The sequence below is a fragment of the Metopolophium dirhodum genome, chromosome 2 (genome assembly GCF_019925205.1).
Source record: "Metopolophium dirhodum isolate CAU chromosome 2, ASM1992520v1, whole genome shotgun sequence".
Lineage (NCBI taxonomy): Eukaryota > Metazoa > Arthropoda > Insecta > Hemiptera > Aphididae > Metopolophium > Metopolophium dirhodum.
In genome coordinates this window covers 16707330-16735209 of record NC_083561.1, presented here as the reverse complement: position 1 = coordinate 16735209, position 27880 = coordinate 16707330, and the positions used below count along the sequence as shown (strand labels likewise).

General features: G+C 29.8%; 2 protein-coding genes across 2 annotated transcripts in view; one reads left to right on the top strand and one right to left on the bottom strand.

Moving 5' to 3' along the window:
• LOC132939782 (zinc finger protein 33A-like) overlaps window positions 1-26166 on the top strand; it is a 36517-nt gene extending 10351 nt beyond the window's left edge. The window contains exons 2-5 of the mRNA XM_061007152.1: window positions 12952-13167; window positions 13501-13591; window positions 13652-13869; window positions 19172-26166. Of these exons, the coding sequence (XP_060863135.1) occupies window positions 19524-21845 (2322 nt within the window). The 5' untranslated portion in view covers window positions 12952-13167; window positions 13501-13591; window positions 13652-13869; window positions 19172-19523 and the 3' untranslated portion in view covers window positions 21846-26166. The remainder of the gene's footprint in view (window positions 1-12951; window positions 13168-13500; window positions 13592-13651; window positions 13870-19171) is intronic.
• Window positions 9791-12430, bottom strand: LOC132939388 (piggyBac transposable element-derived protein 4-like). The gene is made up of 2 exons (XM_061006523.1): window positions 12233-12430; window positions 9791-11996 (listed from the first exon to the last, which is right to left on the bottom strand). Exons 1-2 carry the CDS (start codon window positions 12327-12329, stop codon window positions 10276-10278), a joined length of 1818 nt encoding a protein of 605 aa, XP_060862506.1. The 5' UTR covers window positions 12330-12430; the 3' UTR covers window positions 9791-10275.
• Window positions 26167-27880: the final 1714 nt, after the last annotated feature.

Below are 27880 nucleotides of genomic sequence, written 5' to 3'. Positions count from 1 at the left end.
GGGGGTAGATGGCGACGGCTTGCAGCTGCGGATCGGCAGTTTAGGTATATGGCCGGCTGCAAACAAACATATTTTAGTTTTTTGTGCAATTGTATATAGGTATTATAAATTATAACGAGGGTGTGACAATAGTATAGACACCGACCGCCGCCACGAAACCCCCCTTGGCGGTTTTATTATAAACGAGGGTCGTAAATGGCAACCGAAAAATAACCTTAGGTCCAGCTGCACTCAGAAAAAAAACCGTTACAACCCGACGATATAATATAATACTATATTATATTATTATGTTTATGTTTCGAGACAGACATACAGTCATGGCTTTTATTGTTTATTATAGACCTTTAGGTAGGTACGTGTGTCCACGAGGACCGATCCCCCTATACACAGCAAGTATTTTGTTGATGTTTTCGATAAAAGGGACGCCATACAGACGGGGTTTGGTAAGTTCCCACACGAAACATAGCAGGTAAGCGAGTACATATGTAAGTTCCCACACGGAAAAAAATTACACAGTATGACTATATGAAGTGTTTGAGCTATCGTAATAAACCTAATAAAATTTGGTTTTTTCTATTATTATTTTTATTTTATACATATACAAATATTATACACATTATTTCATTAATTTTTATTATATATTATACGGACTAGATTCAGTTCAAAATTGAATTGGGCATTTTTTTATATGCAATACAAAAACAAAACAAATTTAACCACACTAACTACGTTTAAGTTGTCAGTCCTAAGTCTGAATAAAGTGGGAAGGAAGTTTGTGTTTGGCAAGGCTTAAGCAATTTATATAAACATTATTATGTGTCTGAAATTTTTTATTTTGAAAATAAGAAAATTTTAACTTTAAATTAAGTTAAGTTACTTTTCTTTGCCCAGCCTTGGGGTTTGGTATAATTTTTTTTCATTTGGGAACTTACATATGGATGTCCAGGGATAATTTTTACCTGCTATATCTCCTGAGGGAACTTACATTCGCCCATACAGACGCCTACAAGAAAGATTACTAGGAAAACCTATTGAAAGTAATAAATTAGACCCGAACTGCCAAGATCACGAATTATAGGTATATCGAATTCGAAGAAAGTAGATGGACAATAACAATATAATGTGTTTCTATACAAGTAGGCATACAACATTTATAGTATGTAAGTTTCTTACATTTAGATAGTTATTTTGTCTTATAATAAATATAACTAAAAGGATCTACATACATAATAATATACATATAATATTATATTATAACAGTTTATTTAACAAACCCAATATTATTTTCTAAACATAATTGAATATGCTTTTTAAAAACGTTGAATATTCTTATAAACTATTTTCTTACATAAATTATATTCTAATTGATGATGATAACATACAAAAATATTTAAATATTTTTCAATTCACTACACACATTGGTGTTTATAAAAATAATCATATCATGGGCCAATATTATATTTCGTTCAAAGAATAAAATTAATGTTCATGATTTATAATATATCATAAATAAATTGAATTGAAGTACACTTTTTTTGTTTCAATAATTTATTTACTTGGTGAGGTAATAGGTATATACTTTATATCACACGGCACACGAAATAAGTTGAACAAAATAAACAAATAAACAAAAGGCATTAGAAATTCCTTATAATTTAAATATGATAATAGACATTTCTACTCAAAAACATTTGAATTCTGATTCTTTTGTTATTTCTTAACTTATATTTTTTAGTCTTTGTTCATATTTAATTATTATTTTTTTTTGTTAGAACTGTACCAGTTTGAATATTTAACAATTTAATAAATGCTTGTGAATTTGATTCAAGTACTTCAGTTGATCAAAAATATACATCTATAATTTATTATATTTATGAAAATATTTAAAAATATTAGACAAAAGGCATAAATCAATTTCATATTTATTATATTGTATAATTTTAGAAAAATGGGTGGAAAATGTCCGCAAAATAAATCTGGGGAGGGGGGTGGTAAAGACATTCAGACCGTAGTTGGATATTAAAATAACATAATACAATATTACAATATATTTTATATTTAGATAGGGTTCAGCGATATTGAGAAGAAGTCGTTCTGTAGTGTGGGTTTAAAAACGCACAGGAGACCTTGTGCCAAACTGGTTTGCCAATCGCGTACAAAACTCGCCAAACGGCTTTAGAATCGTATTAGGGGCGGTTTTTGGAGAGGACAACAGTGGTCGGTCGGAGAACCACTTTTCGCGGTAATATTATAATAATATTTCAATATTTAATCCACTAGAAATATTATATCATATATTATTAATGTAATGCCAAATAATATGTTCTGAATTTATATTTGAATTGTATACAAATTGTTACAATGTTTTTATCAATTTTTTAATTTGGATAACTGGAAAAAAAATAGCACTTTCCCCCCTCCGATCTATTTCACAGCCACCTTTTTTAGCAGTACTGTTTCACTTCCGAACAAAGACATTTCCCCCGCATAAATATATTTTTATTTTAGGAACTATATTTTTATATAATTAAACTACTGGTATAGCATGTAGAGCAAATAATATTTTGGAATAGAGGAATAATAAATTTACAACAGTGTTCGTATCAATCATCCAAATATATAGCTTTTAATTGAACTCTACAACAGATGAGCCACTCTGTAGTGCATCTATTAAATTGTTGTATAATAGAACTATGGAGATTTCTGTAATAATTTGGGCAATGATATGCAAAGCTGGGCAAGTTAACCAATTTTTTTAACTAGTTAAAATTAAGTTATCCTAAAATAAAAAAACAACTATAAGCTAAGTTAAAGTTAGTTTTAAAACGTTACTGAATTTGAGTAACTATAAATTAAGTTACAAATTTTCATAAGTTAAGTTAAGTTAAAATTAAAGTTACTTTTTTCTTTTAAATACCTACTTAATACTCATAAACGTTTTTTTATCTTATCGTATTATGTCTTGTCACAAATTTAAAACTATTTTTCAGGATAGGAAAAAAGTATTTTTAATGAATAAAAAATACAAATAAAAGTATTCAAATACTTTATAAGACTGCCCCCCCCCCCACCCCTAACTACGCCTATAAGCCCCACAGGTTTTATTTTTGCTATAGAAAACTGTCAAAGCCCAAAAGTAACAGTTCAATTAATAAGTGTGTGGTGTGACGGTGTGTCCCCTGAAATCAGATGTCTTTTAGGCCCTGCTGTACGCCCTGTATAGTAATGCATTATATATGTTACGGTCCTAGTACAAAATAGTTTAGTTAAACCACGAATGATTTTTGTAGTTTGGACTTTTACAAACAAGTTTTGGTAAATCTTAGGATAAACAATCAGTGTTAGTAAAATCCCGAAATTGTTTACCAATTGTGTGTTATATACTGCGTAGATTTGTATTAACAGTATTTACAAATTCTCTCCCGTTGTCCGAATGGAGTATATTTGATGCACCGAAAAGAGTGAAAATATCGAGTAAGTAGTATGCAACTTCTTCAGCCCGTTTAAATTGAAGTGGTCGTAAAATCACAAATTTAGTCAAATGGTCTTGATACACTAATATAAATTTGTAGTTGTCATCCTGGTTAGACTGCATATCAATTAAGTCTACCTGGCAGCGTGAATTAATTTCAGTGTGTACAATAAGTTTAACAGTGAAACCTTTTTTGGGCATACTATGTTTTTTTTGACATGGCTCACATAATTTTAAATAAATATTTATAGCCTCAATGTTAATATTTTTGTATTTACTGTTAACAGCATACACAATACGATTTCTAACTCCATGATCTGTTGCAATATGTGCTTCATGAATAATGTCATATAACTCATTATAGCGAACATAGTAACGCATTTCTTCGGAGTCACTATTCATCGGAGCAATCAGTTTTTCTTCTGTGCCAATTTTAACAATATCGTACCGTTTAAATCGCTGATAGTAAATAGATTTTTTAACATTATAGGAACAACTTTTATCACATCATTAAGATAGGTACCTTTTTGGTTAATTTATTGACTGTATGAGTCACACTGTATGAGGTACACGTGTCAAGGTCTTCCATTATTATCTTTTATATTTAAGTCGAAATAAAAATTTCTAAAATCGATCGTTGTAAAATGAACGCAATAGTTTCAATTTTGTTGTATAATAAATTATAGTAATAATAATAATAATAATAAAAATTTGTTGTCATAATATATAATAATAACATTAATTTAATTTAATATAATAAATTATAATATAATAATTTCGGACTACCTACATATTATATTAATTAACATTTAGCATAAAAAATATCACACAATTGGTAAACAATTTTGGACTTTTACCAACACTGATTGTTTATCCTAAGATTTACCAAATCTCGTTTGTAAAAGTCCAAACTACAAAAATCATTCGGGGTTTGACTGAACTATTTTGTGTATTCTAGATTTTTACCAATTTTTACCAATTTTTATCATATATATATTAATACCCGGCGCGGCGGTCTAGGCGCAAGCTAAGTAAAAAAAAATATAGCGGCTGCCCGACTGTGTATCCAACGCGACGGTAGTGGCGCGAAACTAAGTGAAAAAAAATAGCGGAGTAGCCACTTAACGTATTATAACAGGAGCTATAGATGTTTTATCATTAAAAACCCGTCCTAATTTATGTCAATCCATTGTCCAGCTCTACAGGGCAAACTGTTGAACATATAAAGTCGTATAAGGTATCAATCGATCAGAAATATTGTGCAGATGGGAATAGAGAAACTCGCTAGTGCATTGGTTAGATGGTTTATAAGTTATAAGCAAAAATGTTCAAGTACTTTTAAGGATGATTTTGCGTACGGAACGAAAATATCTTAAATGTCCCCCGACCCACCGGTTATCCATCACCCACTACTCTCATCGCGATGGCGGCGACGACGACGTACGACGATTGGCGATTGCGACGGCGCGGTCTCTCGGATGCGGGTCGCCGGCAATCATTTCGTGTATATAACGACTGTGGTTGTTTAGTGAATTCGTGATCCAGCGCGACGGTATTATATTGTTATGCTGAAAACTTGTAACAATTTTAATAATAAAATAAACAATCTGCAGATGATTGATTCATTAACCGTGGCAACAATTAAGGTCGATGGCAAATCATATGCTCTTAATTCTGTGATTTGCCATCATGGTCCATCTATGACTCAAGTCTCGGGCCCATTACACATCAATAATTGATTACTAAACATAATAATACAATATGGGTTAGATAATAGATGTAATGATGTGTCTATAAGTATGAACTCTGTCCTCGTGGTGGAAAAGATGTTTTAACCTAACCTAACCTCGCCAATCGTCGTACGTCGTCGTCGTCGTCGTCGTACGTCATCGTCGTACGTCGTCGTCGTCGTCGTCGTCGTACGTCATCGTCGTACGTCGTCGTCATCGTCGTACGTCGTCGTCATCGTCGTACGTCGTCGTCATCGTCGTACGTCGGCGTCGTCGTCGTCGTACGTCATCGTTGTACGTCGTCGTCGCCGTCGTCGTACGCCATCGTCGTACGTCGTCGTCGTCATCGTCGTACGTCGTCGTCGTCGTCGTCGTCGTACGTCGTCGCTGCCGCCGCCGCCATCACGATGAGAGTAATGGGTGATGGATAACCGGTGGGTCGGGGGACATTTAAGATATTTTCGTTCCGTACGCAAAATCAGTCTTAAAAGTACTTGAACATTTTTGCTTATAACTTATAAACCATCTAACCAATGCACTAGCGAGTTTCTCTGTTCCCATCTGCACAATATTTCTGATCGATTGATACCTTATACGACTTTATATGTTCAACAGTTTGCCCTGTAGAGCTGGACAATGGATTGACATAAATTAGGACGGTTTTTCAATGATAAAATTCTAGCTCCTGTTATTATACGTTAGTGGCTACTCCGCCATTTTTTTTTACTTAGCTTCGCGCCACTACCGTCGTGCTGGATTTGTTTCATTTCGTTATCGTAATTTGTTAAATTGTAACTACTAGTTACTACTAGTATTAGTGTATTAGTGTGTTATTACTGTATTCGCACCTCGCGTACAATAACACCAGATTATAAAATGACAATCTTCCATACATGATACATTGATACAATGTTCGAAATATTTTGACTGTTTCTAAGTTATTTTAGCAATTAGCGAACTTTTAAAATTTTTTAATTTTTTTCAATCGAAAAACTTGGAAATGTAATACAAATTTCCACATATAACTATATAAGTTGTTAATAATGTAATTTTAAAAAAAAAGTTAAGCGTTTGAATTTAAAATAATTATATATATAACTACGATATTGGAATATTTGATATTCTATATATTTACCGCTAAATTAACGAATTTCCATTTCTCGATTTTTGATATTTTGTTGAAATTAAAACCTAATAATCGTAGACACTTGAAATGTCAACAAGATGTTCATATTAAAATATCGCATAAAAAGTAAAAATTTAAATAAATGTTAGTTCACTTTTGAGCTATGAAATTTTTCGAATTTTATATAAACTTTTTAAAATTACTATCAATAAAAAGGTAGGTATATTATAAATAATGTATATATTTTACATGTGTATTATTTTATAGTTAAATTACTACTTATTATTCATGAATTATATTAAATACAAATTGCCTTAACAAATATTTTTACATTTATACAGTGGATTCGAAGTGTTCAATAATTAGTATGCTGTGTCAATCACTAAATCACTTGGATAGTTTCACTTTTTTTTAAAAAATTAAGTATAATATGTTTCATAGTAATTTAGTTTTATACTATTTTCTTAATATAAGTTTAAAAATAAACATTTGTTTATCTTCAAATCTAATTTAATGCTGAAAACCAATTTATGAATACATTTTATAATAGCAAACAAATTCTTAACTGTTCACCAATCAGTCTGTTCACCCTATAACTAAATTTTTTTTTCTACATCTATACCTTATATAAAATTTAGGAAGAAGTCTACTAGAAAAGTATGTTTCAAATTGCAATACCTACGTCTTATATCGTATAAGAACATAAATGCTATAGTTAATTATCCACCAATAAGCTATTATTATTAATCATCGTTAAATTAAGAATTTGTATAATTCATTTTTTAATTTGTATAAAATGAATCAAAAATATTTTATGTAAGTCACAAATAATAATATACCTACCAAATTAACTAATAAAAACTAATATAATGAATATACGATGTTAGTTCCATGTGCGTAAGACAATTGTTATAATAGAAACTAGTCTTCTTTTTTTATAGTATTAGTATAGGCCATTCCTTTCTAACATATTCTCTCAGGCAAGTTGCCACACTGTTTAGTGCTTGGTAAGTTTTCCAATATTACTATGTCCCGTAAATTTAGCTGGGTTCACAGCTAAGTCGTGTATTGTGCATAGACCTATTCAGTTTTCTTAATATAACTAAGGTATTGTATGGTGCGTGGGGTGCCGGCGTGGTAACTATGGTTACTACTGGAACCGTATTGATTTTTAAAGTTGAGCTAGCTGTAGTAAATTCTTCTTTGAAGCTTGGTTTTACACGATACCAACAGAAATAACATCCAATCAGAATACGATTTTATCGAAATCGATACGACACACGATGTGAGCAGCTCCTGTCCATTGCCGTAAACCGCTGGTTACCAGGTTACTCTAATATATTATTATGGTCTATGATACATTGGATGGTCAAGGCTGGATAAATGGGGGGGGGGGAGGGGGTTATATACTTTATTACCGACATACAAGACACAATTATACGTATAGTGGTCGTCGCTTGTCTTGATCACTCGCAGCTAGTTTTCGTCGTTATCGAACGTGCTTCCGGCCGATCCGCAGACGCGATAAATATAATCGTTCGATGAACGACAATTGACAAACACGTACTTTCCCAGGTTAATTTGCAAAATTTTCTGAGGAAAAATTAAGGAAAAAGTTTCCTAAACATAATATTAGATTAGATTAAAATTATATTTTTTTATTGCATAATATGCCGAAAAAATCAGGGATTGAAACCGTAAATATTTTTTCCTATTTCGATTTCAGTTTCGGTTATCGGATTTCGGTTTTAACGGTTTAATCCGGTATTAAAAATCGCTATCCAATATCGGTTTCAAGTCCTGCATTATTATTATATTAAGTATTATAATGAGTCCCAGGGCTTGAAACCGAAAATATGTTTCCTTCCCGATTTCGATTTCAGTTTCGGATATTGGTATTTATGTTTTCCGATTTTGATTTCGGTTTCGGATATCGGTTTTGATTGCCGGTATTGATTTTTTCAATTTATTTTTCGGTTTCGGTATCGATTGCGGTTTTTACCGGTGTTCAAAATCGGCACCAAATACCGGTTTCAAGCCCTTGAAAAAATGTATACTACAATTAGAATAAAATAAACTTATTTCAAATAATATTTATTACAAATTACTAAATCTGAATAAAAAAAAGAAATTGTTTTGGGTGAAAGAACCTCACTAAAAGTAATAGCCCCCCCTTATTATGACCATACTCCGGCCCTGTGCACGGTTTTCACTTTTTAGATTCTGAGTGAAACGATGAATGTATTGATTTTACAATGATGTGTGTTTTTTTTTTATTTTTTTTTTAATTTTTTTATTTTTGTGTCTGTGTACACGATAAGTAGTCGAAATAATGCTTCGATTTTCGACTTCAGTATCTTGTTCGATGGGAAAGTGAATATCGTTGGTGCATTGGGGAGGTCAAAATTTTAATTTCCCAGTAGTTTTCAAAAGCGATGTGAAAAACAAAAGAAAAATTAAGGAAAAACGGGAATTTTTACGCAAAATCGATTTTTAACAAAATCGATTTTGGTTATTGGTGTAACTCTAAAACAAATGACCGTAGATGCATGAAATTTTCACTGGTTGTTTATATTTGCATTTTCTATACACCATAAAATTTACAAAATATTTTGACTCTTTTTGATCTGTTTACGGCCATTGTCAGTTTTCAATTTTCTTAGTTTTTTTTTCTATAAATATCAATAAAATTTTATCTGTTGAGTAAAAAAGCTTGAAAATTTAATAGAAGGCTCCTAGGTTATTGTTTCAAAGGCAGATGAAAAAAATTAAAAATCCTTAGTCACAGTTTTTAATTATAAGCATTTAAAGTTCAAATTTTGACAAAATACGGAAAAATCACGAAAAATAGCAAATTATTTTGATGAGAATTCATAAAAATTTTTCTTTTCAAATCTAAGATTTGAAAATGTAATATAAGATTACTCATAAGTTTGTCTACCTTTATCAAAAAAAAAAATGTCTAGAAGAAACTTAAATTAAATTTTTATGAGCGTCTGAAATTTATATTTTTACAACATTTGATATTTACTCGATTTCTCATGTAACAATTTTCTTATTTTATTGTAATTAAAAAACGAATGACTGTAGATACTTGAAAATTTCACTGAATGTTTATATTAGCATTTTCTATACACCATAAAATGTTGAAAATATTATGACTCTTTTTGAGCTGTTTACGGACATTGTCAGTTTTCAATTTTTTTAGTTTTTTTTCTATAAATATCAATAAATTTTTATTTGTTCGGTAAAAAAGCGTGAAAATTTAATATAAGGCTCCTGATATATCGTTCTAATAGCAGTTGAAAAATATTAAAAATACATAGGCACAATTTTTTTTTATAAGCATTTAAAGTTCAAATTTTGACAACATTTATCAAATTTATAATTTATTAATTATTTTTTAGTTAAAAATTTATAAATTTTTAACTTTTATGGCTAAGGATTGAAAATTTAAAACAAGGCTCCACGTAAATAGGTTATATTTAAATTACTTTATTCACAATAATATCATCAAATATACTTGGTAAAATCATAGGCTGACTGACCGTTTTCGCTCAGAATCGTTTTTCTTATACAATGATATTATATCATTGAATTCAAATTTAACACCATCCATTACAGCGACCCACTTGTAACCTACCGTACAGCAGAGCGACATCCACTTATCCACCTTTTTTTTATTCTATTTAATGAATCCCCTGAATTAATAATTATCAGCAAAAAAAAAATAATTAATTTCCTAATTAGGTAGTTGTAAGTATTTTTTAATTGACCAGCCTGGGTTTCTCAACATTTATCGTTAATCCGGTAATTAATAACCCATATATTATAAATTGCAAAAATTAAGTATTTATTAAAAAAAAAAAAAAATACATGTATCAGAAAAAAAAATTACATGTAATTATATCACACGTCTAAAATAAAATATAAAAAAAAAATAGTAGTTAACATTTTTTTGTGTGGTATATATTGAAACAAGGTGCTGCGCATAAGCCCACATCACATTCTGTACACATGTATCTAGTGTCAGTTCTCTTATTATTTTTCTTGCATAGTTGGCATCTTCTTCTGGCAAGCCTTCCAGATTGTGTTGCTGGAACTTCTGAGGGAAAATGCCTATCAATTAGTTTTGATGGTTGGTCCTTAGTCGGTGGTCTTGATTTTGGTAGACGATCGGTTTGATATTTGTCTATTATCTGCCTTATTAGTTCCATCTGAAACTGAGCTATTGGAATATGATTTCCAGTAACTGTCTTGTATGATGAGTAAGCATTTAATAATGATAAATCTATCAAATGAAAAAATATTTTTTTGTACCATTTTATTGTTTTTCTTACACACTCCACACTACTAAGTAACATATCAGTCTTAACCACAGATCCCATATTTTCATTGTATTCTTTTACACATTTCGGTTTCATGGTTATTTTACCATGTTTTTGAATAGGCAATTGTTCATCTCCATGTATCGTGGTAAGCATATGCACCTCTCTCCGGTCCATCCATTTTATTGTCAACATTTTTTCAGTATGTTTACTTTCAGTTTGACCTGGTTGCAATTTAGTTTTTTTGAATGGTGGCATTCCACGACGATTACATCTTACAGTACCACAAGTATTGGTTTTTTTTTTATGTAAGTATATTGAAAGTATTGGTGATGTATACCAGTTGTCAGTATATAGAGTATGACCTTTATTTAAATATCTTTTCATCAATGTTTTTACAACAGCACCTGATTGGCCCAAGTTAGGATTACACGAAACAAGACGTGTAGTTTTTCCAGTGTATATAATAAAATCTAAAATATAATCTGTTTCTACATCACACAAAATAAAAAATTTTATTCCAAACCGATGACGTTTAGTTCTTATGAATTGCTTGAATGAAAGTCTCCCTTTCCATAGCACCAAACTCTCATCTATAACAAGATTTTGAAATGGCACCATAGCAGATCTGAAATTATTCTTTATGTCTTGTAATACCATATCAATTTTGAATAAGCAGTCATTTGTGACTTGATTGTTATTATTACAAAAATGAATATAACGCAAAAGTAACTGAAACCGATTTCTACTCATGATTTTTCCAAAAATAGGAGAATAAAGTAGTGGATCTGTAGACCAATATTCTGAAATGTCAAGTTTTTTATTTCTAGCCATAAGCATTTGTACTGAAATAAATAAATATAATTCCTCTGATGTAGTGTCATACCAACTTGCATTGCGACATGACATAATATGCGATTCAGTGTTTTGCCTATAGTATTCATTTGTTTCATATGCAACTTTGCCCAATAAAAATGGAGTTACGAGAGCTTCAAAAAAATCTAAAATAGTAGAGTTACTGTTCAGTTCAAACTCTTTTTGGATACCACTTTTACTTGGACAAAACTGGTGAACCTTAGGTTGAAATGGTGTACCAGATTTCCATTTGAAATTTGGAGTAAACAGACCTTTGTTATTTTTTTGAGATACAATTACTTTTGGTTGAAGTGGTGGAATTGAAACTTCAGTTTCTTCTTTAGTATCAGATTGTTCAGTATCTGACATAGTTTTATACTCTGCATCATTTTGATGGAATACAGTGTATTTGTGAACATCGCCTTGGGCAGTTCCAATATTTTGTTTTGAAGCTATTTCTTGTTCATCAGATTCATCAAAACCAACTGTAAAATACATAGTATAAATAAATAAACAAAACACTGCATATATAAACATGGTATACCTTGTACGATATGTTATCATGAACTTTTGTATAGTAATTATTCATAATGGTATACAAAATAGGTAATACAATACATAAGTATATGTATAACACACAAATAATGAAATATATAAGTTTATAGGGTATATATTTTATATAATACACACTATATAACTATTTAATAATAATAATAATTACCGAATAAATCACTAATAAATTCGTCGTCCGACTCCTCGTTTGCGATGATTTCATCTAAACTTGCCAATATACTTTCATCACTTATAATATGTGACATGATGGTAGTTAGGTATAATAATAACGAAAAATAAATACACAAGTATAAAAATTAATATAAACGTAGTCACTCAGGTGTACAGTAAATACCAAATTCGTGAATACGTGATGAACATTTTTAACGATCGAAACATTCAAAACATCAAACATTGATATCAAATTATCAAAACATAATAACTGATAACAACATTTTGGTAACCATGGGATATTTCCATAGACCTATTAACTAGTATATTTCAAAATATTAAAATGCATGTAACTTCTTTGGTAAAAATAGTACCATGTTTTTAATTACTATATAACAATTAATATTTTTATTATAATATAATTTAATTTCTATGTAAAGGGGCCCGGTGTCGGTTTTTCAAACTTTCTGCAATTCTATAAAGTTTGAAAATTCTATTTTATATTTTAGTTGCCACCTTAAGTATAATTCTATTGATGCACCCAGCGTAGACAGTGACGTCTGTAATTCCTCGTCGATGCGCTTAATTGGTATATTGGTATTTTACATACAGGTAGTTTACACTTCACGGTTTACCCTACGAAGAACGTTCATTTCCGTAATAAACCGTCTGTAACTTTCCGTAATGGGATTTAATTTCTGTTTGCTATTATTCCAGGTTTACGGTTTGAATTGATATCTGACGTCCTTTTGCATAACCAGACCACAGAATAGGTTATCAATTATTATGTGATCACTGATCAGACATTGGTTTTGAACACAACCTGCTTTGGGTCTGCAGCTGTACCTGCACGAACACTCAATACCAAAACGTCCATAACTTCAATCCACTGTGTCATAATAATGTGGGGTTAGGTGGAATTCTAATTTCTAGGTAATATCCTTTTTAAACACGTTATTCAATATTCTTGTCGTATGCGGTTTATCGCTTGTTTTCACTTGACATAATATTATATGTTTTCTACCACAGCTTAATTAGAATATCATACGTATACCGTCAAGGTGGCTCTTTTATCACGAAACACACATTATTTCACAAAGTTTTAATGTTTTTGTCTTTTGAAAATATTTATTTACATAGTTCTAAGTTGTTAAAAAAAACAAAGTTTTTATTAAAAAACATATTTTTGAATATTATTTATTATATATTTTTTTAAGTTTACTGCATGACCATAATCTCCTATACCTGTGTGGTCTCGTCCCGTAGGTTAGGCTCACGGCTGATTCCTCGTCAATGCGGTATATTTGCGTTTTAAGTACCTAATTTACGGTTTACACTGCGAAGAACGTTCATTTCCGTAATAAACCGTCTGCAACTTTCCGTAATGGTATTTAATTTCTGTTTGTTATTATTCCAGGTTTACGGTTTGAATTGATATCTGACCTTTTGTATATCCAGACCACAGAATAGGTTAATAATTATTATTTGATCACTGATCAGATATCGGCTTTGACACAACCTGCTTTTGGACGGCTGTACCTGCACGAATCAATACCTAAACGTCCAAAACTTCAATCCACTAGTCCACCATCTGACAGCGGTGTCATAATAATGTGGAGTTGGGTGGAATGCCAGGTAATACTAATATTTAAAATACTAATTCAATACGTTATTCTTGTCGTATTCGGTTTATCGCTTGTTTCACTTGACATAATATATGCTTTCTACCACAGTGTAACTAGAATACCATACATATATTATTTATATTGATATATTTTAATTCATTTTCATTTTATACATAAATTATTAGAAATATTTTATTGTTTTATTCACTTAAATATATCTTAACTGCCCGTGATGTTTTCGTAAAAATATATATGATCTACGCTCTTTTATGAACTTATTGAATTAATACAAATATTTAAATATGCAAGGAATATTGTGATTTTATAAGTTCAAAACTAATCATATTCTACCCAAAAACCTACTCACGAAGTACTATTTGGAAGGCTCTTACAAAATACATTTACTAATTCCCAAACTTTAACAAAAACATATTTCTTGTTACCTATAAAGTTTTGTACCTAGGTTTTTATTTTTCACAAGTCAGTTTTAACATTTTATAACATTTAACTTGATAATTCTATTAGTAATTTTTATTTATCTATGGCAGCATCTCTAAACATTTAATTTTAAAAAAACTGCAATAATCACGGTCATTAACAATTTTATTATTATTATTATATATTATACAGGGTGTATCTTATGTCATTGTACGTGGGGTTTTTTAACGATTATGGATCGATGACATGGAATTTCGTTAAAACGAAAAAAGACTTATTTCTTTATTTTTAACAGGCAATTTTTTATATCAATTTAAAAATTTTTAAACACGCTGGTGTACCAATAGCAAACTTTATTTTTTCAAATGGCAACTACTATATTTTTTAATGGACCTTTTTTTTTTGAAAATTTTGATAGTCAAATCATCAATTTTGGTTCGCTAGTTTATTATCTATGGGCCTCTAAAGTTTAGTAAAATCTGCATTAATACTTTTAATTGAAATAATTGGTATAGATTTAATTTACAAGAGCGTCAAGAGCTAAATACATTTTTCTTATAACTATCTTTTATAACTTGAAATTTGAACCATAAGTTTCCTATATTGATAGGTATCGCATGCAAAGTATGAATTTAGCAGTTGAAATTCTTTAAGAATTATTTAATAATCGTGATTTAAAATAAACTATTTGCAAGATATTTAGATAAATTGTCAATCTCAATATAGGTTTTTAACTTAACTAGTTTGTAACCCTTAGGCGTACTTTTAATCTAAGTTAATTACAGATTTTTAATATTATTTTAACAAGAATCAAATACCATTAGGTACCTATTACCTTAGTCCTTAGCCGCTTAATAAAGAATCCAAATTAATGCTATTGTAAGAAGAGTATGATAGGAATTTATGATAGGAAAAGTACGAAATAAAATTTAAATGTCCAAAACTAAAAAATAAGTAGGTTTATGAATTTCAACTCCTAAATTCATACTTTGCATGCGATACCTACCAATGTAGGCCTACCAATAAGTATAACCTATATGGTTCAAATTTCAAGTATATCCCACTACGAGAAGAGCACCACAAAACATTGAATTTTTTTCATTACACAATTTTTTTTAACCCCCATACCTAAGACATAAATGTCAACAATCGAATACCATTTACTAATTTACCATTATTACTTAAGCCACCTAATAAAGAATCCAAATTATTGATATTGTAAGAAAAGTAACTGTTAAGTAATTAATTACGATTACCTATAATAACAAATTAAAATAATAATATTGATTTTGATGATTGTATGCTAAAATAAAAATAATGAACTATGTTTGCCAACAATTTTGTTTGTTTTTTTTTTTGAGTGTCATTAGATTACCGATTAAACAACTTAAGTGTATAAAAAAGGTAGTTATAAGAAAAAATGATTTAGCTCTTATAAATTAAACCTTTACCAATTATTTTAATTAAAAGTATTAATGCAGATTTTACTAAACTTAAGAGGACCATAGTTAATAAACTAGCGAACCAAAATTGATAAATTGACTATCAAAATTTTCAAAAAAAAAACATAACCATAGTCCGTTAAAAAATATAGTAGTTGCCATTTGAAAAATAAAGTTGATTTTGCTATTGGTACTCCTGTGTGTTTAAAAATTTTGAAATTGTCATGAAAAAATTGCCTGTTAAAAATAAAGAAACACGTCTTATTTCGTTTTAACAAAATCCTATGTCATCGATCCATAATCGTTAAAAACCCCGTGTACAATGACATAAGATACACCCTGTATATTAACGCATTATAGATCTAATTAGATACAATACATTTTTAATTTTTTTATGTAATAATACAATAGTTAATCTATATAATATTATATAAAAATGAATTTGTATTTCGCTTGGTCACACAACTTGAGAACCCCATTACTGATTTCGTTGATATGTTTATTACTTTCTTGATTTTTAATCAAGTTAGTATGGTAATTGAAATGAAAAAGTCTGAATTTTGAAAACTTCAAGAATTTGTGTTAAATAGGAAAATAATAAATATGTAACTCAGTAATGATAAGTAGGTGGGTAATTTAGCTAGCTATAATATAAAATATTAATGAGAGGGATTTGATATCACACTCAAGCGGTACAATCACTTGAATTCATAAAAATGTCGGCGTGAACAGTCCCAAAATATCTATTTTTTAACTTTTCTCCTAAACTATGATAGCTAGAAAGTTGGTTGATAACTCATTAAAAAAAGAATTATCAAGTAGATACTAAATGTGGAATTAAAATTTTTTTAAAAAAATTATTTAATTTTTCACAGAAAAAAAGTTATGTTTTGCTAGATTTTTATTTAGCGAGGTAGATTTCCCAAACTGGAGAACGGATTTTGTTGTTTGGAGTCTTGTTAGAATCACATTGGCTAGGAGAAGTGCAGTGAGGATTTCCAGAACTTTATCTTCAATCGTTAGTTCACTACAAAGCTGTAAAGCTGAAAAACATCAAAAAACGCCCAATAAAATTTGTTTTAATTTTTTTTATGTTCTGTAGTGAATTAACTATTAAAGATAAAGTTATGAAAATGCAACTTCAATGCACTTCTCTTAACTAATGTGAATCTAACAAGATCCCAAACAACGAAATCCGCTCTCTGGTTTCGGAGATCTATCTCACTAAATGAAAATGAAAATTTTTTCTGTGGGGCTTTTTACACCGACATTTTTCTGGATTCAAATTTATTGTTATACCGCTTGGGTGTGATATCAGTTAATAAATTTCTAAAAATTATAAATCAAGAAAGTTTACATGCCAATCTCTGACTTGGCAAGCGTTTTTTGTTGTGTTCGTAATTGTCAGGACAAAATTTGTATGAAAAAAAAATAGTAGGAAAAGTTGAAAATCTGGATGGCAAAAATACAACAGTGGCACCAACTGTCCAGCAAAAAAATAAACTAAATAATAATATATTTTTGTTTATTGTAAGGCTGCTATTGGTTGTAAATTGAATATAATTTTCAACCTGTATATTATATTTGGTCAAAACCATATAACTTAGTAAAAATGGTATACCTAACGCTAATTTCCGACCGTTGTCCTGGGAACAATGTGTTAATAATCCATTTGTCATTATGTTCGTTTCTCACGTGGTCTACAATCTACCATAATTGGATTGCCTACTTGAAAATATAATGCTCGCATAATCACAATTTTTCTCACGGGCAACACCGGGTAGGATGGCTTTAATATAATATACCTAATCGAACATATCAGGACTGACTTACTAACTGATCAACGTAGAGCCTAAATAATGATAGCTTGAGGCTTGCATTTTTCACAATTTCTTTGTACCCCCATGCAAGTGTACACAAAGAAAGCATCTTCCGAAATTCGTATTTTAAAGTGGTGCTTGCACAAGTATTTTGAGATTCAAGATGATCGATGAAAATGTTTATGTTTTGAACAGCATACACCGCGAATATTAAATAACAAATTGAACAAAGTTTAAATCATATAGAATTGGCTCTTTTAACGGGCAGCAAATTAGACTGGATCAGCTTAACATAAATATTCCTAATAAAAATAAACATAAAATGTTGATATAATTTGAGCACATGAACAAGGAATTAAAATTGAAAACACGTAATTTACATAAAAACTATTCACATAAAAGTTAAAAGTATTGACTAAATTAAAATTAAAAAATTCATGTTTGTTTCATTTGGCAATGGCATTATCATATGAATAGAAGAAGCTAATAAATAATTGGTTTTTTGTGGATATACATAAAATAGTTTGATTGGTCTAGTTTTACACTGAGGAATATTAAAATTGAATGAGCATAATAGCTCAGAAAAAACATTGTTACTGTTGATTAGTTTAATTAAAAATTTTAAATCGTTTCTTTTTCTTCAGTTAAACTAGGTACTAATGTTAAGTAAATTTAACAGTGGCTGATATGGAGAATGGGGTTCACAATAAATGTTGCATTTAATAATAATAATAACTATTATTTATTTAATTGCAAATCAAGAATCATTTAAAGTTTAAGTATAATATAAAGTACAAAGATTTGCTACTCCACCATTACCATAACTTATGTTGGTATTTAAAATTTTTTAAATTACAAAATATTTTGGTTTTATAATTTTAATTCAGTTATTGACAATTAAACATTTCTAATACTAATTAAATACAAAATGTATTAGTTCATAAATTAATTTGAGAAAGATCAACAATATTTAAATATAATTTCAGAGCATTTAGGTACATTATTAAAATTATAGATGTTAATTCTAACTTCTAAGTAGTCTACATAGTTAGTTTGATTGCCTTTGAAAAAGAACTTTTCATGCCAACACTTTTATGGTAAAAAGGTACGGTACATTTAAATTAATATTTGATTTGTAAAGTGTATTATAAATATGGCTAATATCAACAATGTTAATTCTAAATTTATAAAATGATAATAACGAATTCTTATAATATAAACTTTTAAGATTAAATAAATTAAAGACATTGTAGACAAAATCATTGATAGTGATCCTAGGTATATTAAATATAAAATGAATTCCATTCTTCAAAGTAATATTTTAAGAATGAATGAGACTATAATATGATATTATTAATTATGTACATTTTTGTCCAATTGGCCGACGCTAGTCAACGATACTGCACGTGGGCGAACCAAACTCATTTGGAATAGAGTATAGATTGTTTATGGTGGTATTTTTGTGGTAGATCGCATAAAACACTATGTGTTATGACTTATGAGTTATGACTGGTGGATCGCGTATTTGTGTTAGATAGCATACGACAAGAATATCTTAAATATATGAACATTAATTAATTATTTTATTTATAAATCATTTTTTATTTCACAGGATGTTGCTGATAATACTATTTAATTAAATCATGAAAATACAAGTGATAATATATTTCATTGTAATATTTGTGGAAGAAGCTTTGTTTTAAATTACCTTTTAAAAATCACTTGGCCGAACACAAATGACAAGTAAATTATAAAACTAATGAATGTAAATTTTGTGGAAAACAGTTAAAATTTGGTTTGAATAGTCACATTCAAAAACATAACATTCTCATGTATAAATGCAGATTTTGTAGATGAACATTAATTCAACAATAAAATTGTATTGACTGCTCCACCTATTGCACAATAAGAATCCTCAATTACAACACCAGCCGGTTCCATCACAAATAGTTTAAAGCACAATAATGAATATAAAGGAAGAACCATTATTTAATTCAACATACCATTTTCAACCTCAAATTGGAAGTACACACACCTATATCCCGAACAATAACATTATTTCAAATCCAGGGCAAACTGAAATCTTATCGTATACCTTAGACAGAAATAGTTCAGATCAAATAGGTGTAGGAAGCAGCAATTCTACAATTGAATCGACTTCTCCTATAACTTCATGGCCTTCAATGCCGCTGTACAAAGAGAATCCCCAAATACAACACCAGCCGGTTCCATCTCAAATACTTCAAAGCACAATAATGAATATAAAGGAAGAACCATTATTTAATTCAACAGACCATTTTCAACCTCAAATTGGAAGTACACACACCTATATCCCGAACAATAACATTATTTCAAATCCAGGGCAAACTGAAATCTTATCGTATACCTTAGACAGAAATAGTTCAGATCAAATAGGTGTAGGAAGCAGCAATTCTACAATTGAATCGACTTCTCCTATAACTCCATGGCCTTCAATGCCGCCGTACAAAGAGAATTCCCAAATACAACACCAGCCGGTTCCATCTCAAATACTTCAAAGCACAATAATGAATATAAAGGAAGAACCATTATTTAATTCAACAGACCATTTTCAACCTCAAATTGGAAGTACACACACCCATATCCCGAACAATAACATTATTTCAAATCCAGGGCAAACTGAAATCTTATCGTATACCTTAGACAGAAATAGTTCAGATCAAATAGGTGTAGGAAGCAGCAATTCTACAATTGAATCGACTTCTCCTATAACTCCATGGCCTTCAATGCCGCCGTACAAAGAGAATTCCCAAATACAACACCAGCCGGTTCCATCTCAAATACTTCAAAGCACAATAATGAATATAAAGGAAGAACCACTATTTAATTCAACAGACCATTTTCAACCTCAAATTGGAAGTATATGGGAAACTTATGTACGGAGAGAGCAATGTAATTTCTCAATTAGTCCACATAATTCAACAGCAAACAATAGCCCTGTTCTTAGTATTAAGCAAGAAAGAAATAGTTTAGAAAAACATCTAGCATACAGCAATGAATTAAATGTATTGACTGCTTCACAAAACTCAATGGAAAACAATTTCCATTTCCGAAATATAAAGCAAGAAAAAAATTTGTGTAAAAATGTCAGAGAAAGGAACAGTTCAGATCAAGTGGATTCAGTTGAACAAGCAATTCAGTTTGATCCTATAGAAACTGAATCTAATGTATTAGACCCTATTAAATCTAGAAACATGGAACATCAAGTTTTTAAAAACCTAAGAAATAGAAAAGTCAGGGTTTCTTTATTGGATGATTCACATTCAGGTACAATAAGGTTAAATAGTGCCAACAAAATTAAATACCAATATGATCGTAGTACACTTAAAAAAGTACTTCCTTCCACAAGCGCATTAAAAGTTCATCAAACTCATCATAGTAAATCACAACCATTTTCCTGTAGGTATTGTGATAAACAATTTTCTGGAAAGGGTCCATGTACAAATCATGAAAAATCTCATATCAACACAATAAAACAAAATAAAAAAAACGAATTGTCATCAATTAAAACAACAAATTTATGTAATTTATGTAATAGAAAATTTACAAAGCGCTGTTATTTTACAAACCATATGATGATGAAGCATAATATAAAACCAAACACATCAAAACAACTTACATCTATTGATTGTAACAAATCAATCATTTTGTCTGAAAACATAGAGTTGACTAATCAATACAAAAACAAATTATCAGGTCCAGAAAATTACGAAAATAACAATCTGAACAACCATGAAAAGAAATCCACATTTTGCATGTTTTGCAACACACATTTTGCACATCCTGGTGCTTTAACCAATCACATGCGTATTCATGGTTGTAAAACATACAAATGTCAATATTGCCACATGCAATTTAGTAGGAAAGGCCTTTATATCATGCATGAGAAAACACATGTATTAAAAAATGTAGTTAAAAGTGCTCCCATTCAAAACAAAAATAATATCATTTATGAAGTTAATGATGAACCACAAATTGAGCATTATAATGATTTTGAGATTATTCATAGTACAGTTGATGGCAATTCAAGTGGTACAAATTTGATGGACATAGAACATTTATGGTTTCCTTGTGATGTGTGTGAGAAAAAATTCTATACTCCAATTGAATTGAATGTTCACCGAAAGTCACATTCTGGAATTGTACCATATGTATGTAAGATTTGTAATAGATCCTATCAGTTAAAATTTCGATGGAATCAACATTTAAAATGCCATTACAAAAACACAATGCAAATTAAAAAGTAAGTAGCATACTAATAAGTAATAATCTAAAATTAGTAAACTTAAGATTGAATCTATAAATCATAAAGATAAAATTAAATGTCAATATTGTGAAAAAGAATATAACTCGATATCTCAGTGGAAAAAATATATGACAATGAGGAAGGAATGTCGTCGCCATTGTAAAAGTAACCTTTCAGAGTTTACATCAAATAAAGCTACAAATAATTCTACCAAATCTGGTCAATTCAGATGTAATATATTATGTAAGAAAACATATACTACCTCTCACAATCGAATAATACATAAAAAATACATTTATTATGAGTTATATACAACTGATTTGAATACTTATGATAATTTGTGAAAATTAATGGACACAATTCAACAAAAACCAGCGATTAAGAAACGAAATAGAAGTAATCACATTAATGGCACTAAATATGAGTTATGTGGTAAAATATACAGTAATGGAGCTAATTTAAGTCACCACATATCTATGATTCACACACAAAACTAATGAACCACTGACCTGTAATATTTGTGGAAGTACTTTTAAAAACAAATTTTCTTTTAGAGAACATTAAAAATTAAACACAAACAATTATTTAAACATTATGAAGATTTACTCCACAAATAAAAAAAACCAGCCTGCAAATTATATCAGGAAATAAAAATATATTAGAATGAAGTTAGTTAGTTTTTACTGTACATTCATTGAATGTATTTTAAATTAGAGCTGGCGATATTTTTAGTATACTGGTAAGTACCGGTATTTAAAAAATTCCGATATCCTTTATTTTAGAGTACTGGTATACCATAAATCGGTAATTACCATTTTTACCGAAAATACTGTATATCTACTTTTATTATTTATTATTTTTATATAATCCTAATGACATAATAATATAAAATATAATAGGCCTATCATAGGTTGGAAATTTAGAAACACTAACAAATTTGCCAAGGTAAAGTATTTTTTATAATTACCGAAAATACCGTATAATCAGTAATACTGTAGACACCGGTAATAATCAAATAACCGGATACCAGTATCAAAACTTGAAATATCGCCAGCCCTAATTTTAATATAATATATATTATATATTATAAACAATATTTAAGGTATATTTTTTTATTAATTAAGTTTAAGTTGTAAAATATTTTTTTCATTAACCATAACTTGTGTTGTATATTCATATATTTTCAACTAGGTAGGTAATTTATTCAAATTCTTATTACATTGTGTATTTAACTGATTTAGGTTAATTTAATAATTAAGTAATTTTTATTTGTCTATTTTATAATTTAAAATAAAATTTAACTACCAGTAAAATATTGTATAACAAACATCTATAATTTGATTATGTAGGCTTTAATTAAATATTTAAAATATTTATAATTTAATGTTCTAACATTTTTTGAGTTTACTATCAATTTTTGTTATACATTATTAGTGTTAATTATGTTGCTCCCAAGAATCTAATGAATGTTAAGTTATTGAGCTCTTCTTAAAAATTATACATTGATTGTGTTTATGCATTGACCGATGCTGCAATATTAGCTTACATTGTATTATGCAACTGTGGCTTTTAAAAATATTTTTTTATTTATTTAAATAGTAATACGGGTAGTCTTGACAATCAAATGGTATATTCATTAACTAAAAGGTAACATAAATATTGAATATTTCCTTCACATTTGTATACTCCAGTATCAGTTGGATAACTATATATGTTTGAATTTTTATTAATTAAGTTTAAGTTGTAAAATATTTTTTTCTTTAACCATAACTTGTGTTGTACATTCATATATTTTTAACTAGGTAGGTAATTTATTCAAATTCTTATTACATTGTGTATTTAAACTGATTTAGGTTAATTTAATAATTAAGTAATTTTTATTTGTCTATTTTATAACTTAAAATAAAATTTAACTACCAGTAAAATATTGTATAACAAACATCTATAATTTGATTATGTAGGCTTTAATTAAATATTTAAAATATTTATAATTTAATGTCTAACATTTTTTGAGTTTACTATCAATTTTTGTTATACATTATTAGTGTTAATTATGTTGCTCCCAAGAATCTAATGAATGTTAAGTTATTGAGCTCTTCTTAAAAATTATACATTGATTGTGTTTATGCATTGACCGATGCTGTAATATTAGCTTACATTGTATTATGCAACTGTGGCTTTTAAAATATTTTTTTATTTATTTAAACAGTAATACGGGTAGTCTTGACAATCAAATGGTATATTCATTAACTAAAAGGTAACATAAATATTGAATATTTCCTTCACATTTGTATACTCCAGTATCAGTTGGATAACTATATATGTTTGAATTTGACTCTTGTCAGTATATTTTGGCTTCTGATGTTATTTTAATGTTTGTATAATAATATGGAAAAATAAATTAAAAATACATGTGAATTACTTGAAACTCACATTTATGCTGCTATGAAGTTGAAGTATGTTCAATTTCAATTTCCAATGTTGTTCTGTAGCAACACTGTACATTTGAATACCTACCATTATTTTAAATATTAAATTGGAATATAAGTTATTGTAATAAAACAAATACTGCTCATATTTCACACAAATACACAATACCATAATAATATATTATGTACTATCTTTATATGTGTATGTGACTATCGTATCCATAGACTAACTCTATGATCGTATCTATAGCCGTGATACAAACAATGATAATATTGATAATAAACTACAATTAAAAAATAGAAACTCTATTAGTTTATCTTAAATTGTGAGGGAAATAAACCTATCAATATTATAATTTTTGCTGTATGGTATTGTAGTTTTGTGCACTAACAACTGATATGAAACTGTACGTTTATTGTGTTATTGTATTTGTATTGTTTTTGGTGCTTAAAATAATTTACACAATATGCCTTGAACGTTAGGGTAAAATTAAGCACCATTTAAAGTAGGTATTTGGAAAAATAAATCATTTCGACCATGAAGTGATTTTTTTAACTTGTTTGATGTAGACGAGTTTGTTAGACAATTTTGTATAACAAAACAAACTGTTGATAAAGTTCTAAACGAAATAGTATACTGCTAAAAATAGATATTACAATATTATTTTAATGGTCCATTGAACATTATTGGTATTTTCTAATTGATATTCCTCCATTAAATGTATCAATTATTTTATAGAACTTGTATTAAGTTCCAATGTAAAATCAAAGTTGAAGTTGTGATTGGTCCCATTGGGCCAATACTAAGGATGAATAGATTACATACAACATTATATTTTATTATACAAATCAATATATTTTTCTTTTACGAAGTAGATACCCATGTATATGGCTGACATGTCATTTAAGTATAATATCACAGATTAAATGAAAATTTAATCTGTGACAATATTAAGTAAAAATTTTAATTTAGTTTATTGAGTTAAGTCAATTTGATTAATTTCAAATAAGTGCCTATAAATATTTTTTACCTATATAAAAATTACTTTAAATTATCTATGCCAAGTGTTGCGAATGGGTGACTTCTTACCCCCGTATTATCCTGCTTGTTTTTTTCTCTCTGCAAATACGCTTATTGTGCTTTTAGTGTAACTTCTTATCAAAATAAAAAAAAAAAAAAAAAATTATCTGGTTCATTTGTTTCAGTACAAGGAATATTAGAGCTGCATAAAGCTCTGAAAGACACTGCATTTTAGCTTTTGATATAATGTCTGAGTAGTTTGGGAAAATTGAAGAAACAGTTGTTACCTTAAGTTTTAGCAAATAACTACCACCACTATTTTTTTCAAAATCATTTGCTATGTTTGTTAGGGATAAACCCTTTGTAGCCTACTGCATTAACCCATTGCTTCGTCCTTTCTGAACTTTTCAGTGGAAACCTATTGTTTGAACACGGCTGAACTTCCCGCCGAATCTACCAAAGTCCAAAGGCTTAACAAGTCACGAGATCGGCGCGGAATGTTCGCGACGAGTCGTTCCCCCTCCATGGTGTCCGCCCGCCGGCCGGCGTCCACGGCTCCCGTGCCGAGGACGGCTTTTTGTCTTTTACCTACGCTCGAACTTGGCGGATCACGCACCGCCGGTTCGCGTTGCTTCGTGTGGCTGTGTTTAGACCTCGTGGTCATTATTATTCATTATTCATTATTTACGATTATAATTGGTGCACGTCTATACCGTCGTAAACTTGGAGACAGTCTAAGTTTGACGGATTGTGTCACCGCGCACCACCGAATTGAGTTATTATACGTGTCAACGCTGGGCCGTCGTTCAACTGCGCCGCAGTGACGATTTTGGTTGTTGGCGAGGAAGACGCTGTCGCATTTCCAGCGAGGACCGTGCTGACCAGTGGGCAGTGACCTGTCCCCGAGGTGTCGATCAGGTCATATTGTAAAATTATTATTACTTATTGTTTAAATTATTATTATTGGTGTAGCGCGTGTCAAATTATACACGGCGCCTACATTGATTGTTATTGTGTAAAAATATATATATCGCGTCATTACGCATTAATCCAATTCCATAAGACGTGTACGAGGTAATATATTGTGAGTTCGCCCCTTTCCCGTCCACAGCATTGCGCGAGTCGTTGTCGCTAACCGCGATTTTTAAAAGTAGGAGCGGCACGGTGCACACCTATTTTTTAAAACACAATAACGAACAAATGTTCATTGAATATGTATAACATAATAATATGTTCCGTTTTAATTGAAATAACAAATTATTGTGAATAGTTCAGCTACCAACTTCAAATGAAAGATTATTGATTAAATAATTTACTTTGATGAAAATATACTAAAAACTATACTATGTATTGTTTTACACTTGTGTGCGTTCCATATTAAACATCAAATAAACAAAATTACTATCGTAACTAGGTACAACAGTTGATTATACTTACATTTTTATAGTATGAATGCTTACTACTTACGAGAAAAAGTGTATTTTTCGAGTTCATGGTTTTCATCGATTTGTAGGCAAATTCTGAAACGCACACTGCAGGAGCACACCATGATGTGTATGCATATAAAAGCTGTACAATAAATATAACTTACGACCCAATTTAAATTTTAAATCGGCCAAGTAATCAAGTACCTAGTTTATTTCTAGCAAAACATAACACAGTTCGTGTTTGACTCCCGACCGAGCAACACGTGTGTAGCCTTATCGCAACCGCATTTTTATCTTCCGTTAGAAGTGTTCCTGCATTGCTCTACGATAAACTGGTAATATGATTTTAATAAGCGCGATTAGATATCTACCTAATTAGAATCATTAACGCTATATAATTGCGTTCATTCGCAATAACCATCATTATGCCTACAACATCGGGCAATTTAAAATCAAACTCAAACAAACTTACTCTTAATGAAAAGTTATTAGCGTCCAAACATTCAATACCAATATCCCCACCCAAAACCTCCTCAACCCAAGACAACCTCATTATCAATGATACCAATAACATTCAACCCACTTCAAATAACCCAATAAACAACTCACAAGTCAAAAGTTTCGCTGAAACAACAGCCAACTCGCTCATACCAAAAATGAATCAAGCTATCGTTATGAACTCAATCGACGGAATTAAACAAATACAATACATAATTGCGCTCAGTAAAATTACTGACGCAACCAACATTATCTCCGCTTCACGTATATCTAATAACAGGTTCTGCGTTTTCTTCAAAAACCAACAAATCACTAATGACATCATTAACAAGCACTCGGCCATATACATTGATAATATCGAGGTACCAATACGCAAGTTAATTAACCCGGCCAAACGCATTATTTTATCGAATGTATATCCCGCTATTCCGAATAAATCTATCATCGAGGCGATAGAGACATATGGTATTAAAGTAACATCTCCAATCACGGCGCTAAAAGCTGGTTTCCCGCTTGACCAATTCGCACACATCACAAGCTTCCGCAGACAGCTCTACATCAGTCCTGAAGACTTCCCAAAACTACCAGGATCGATCGTTATTTCCCTCGACAACACCTCATACCGTATATTCATTACCGATGACATCGTAACTTGCTTTTT

Coding starts and splice junctions, on each gene's coding strand:
- LOC132939388 (XM_061006523.1), bottom strand. CDS start 12,329: ATGTCACATATTATAAGTGATGAAAGTATATTGGCAAGTTTAGATGAA. Junction 11,997..12,232: donor ATTTATTAGTGATTTATTCG/GTAATTATTATT, acceptor TGTATTTTACAG/TTGGTTTTGATGAATCTGAT.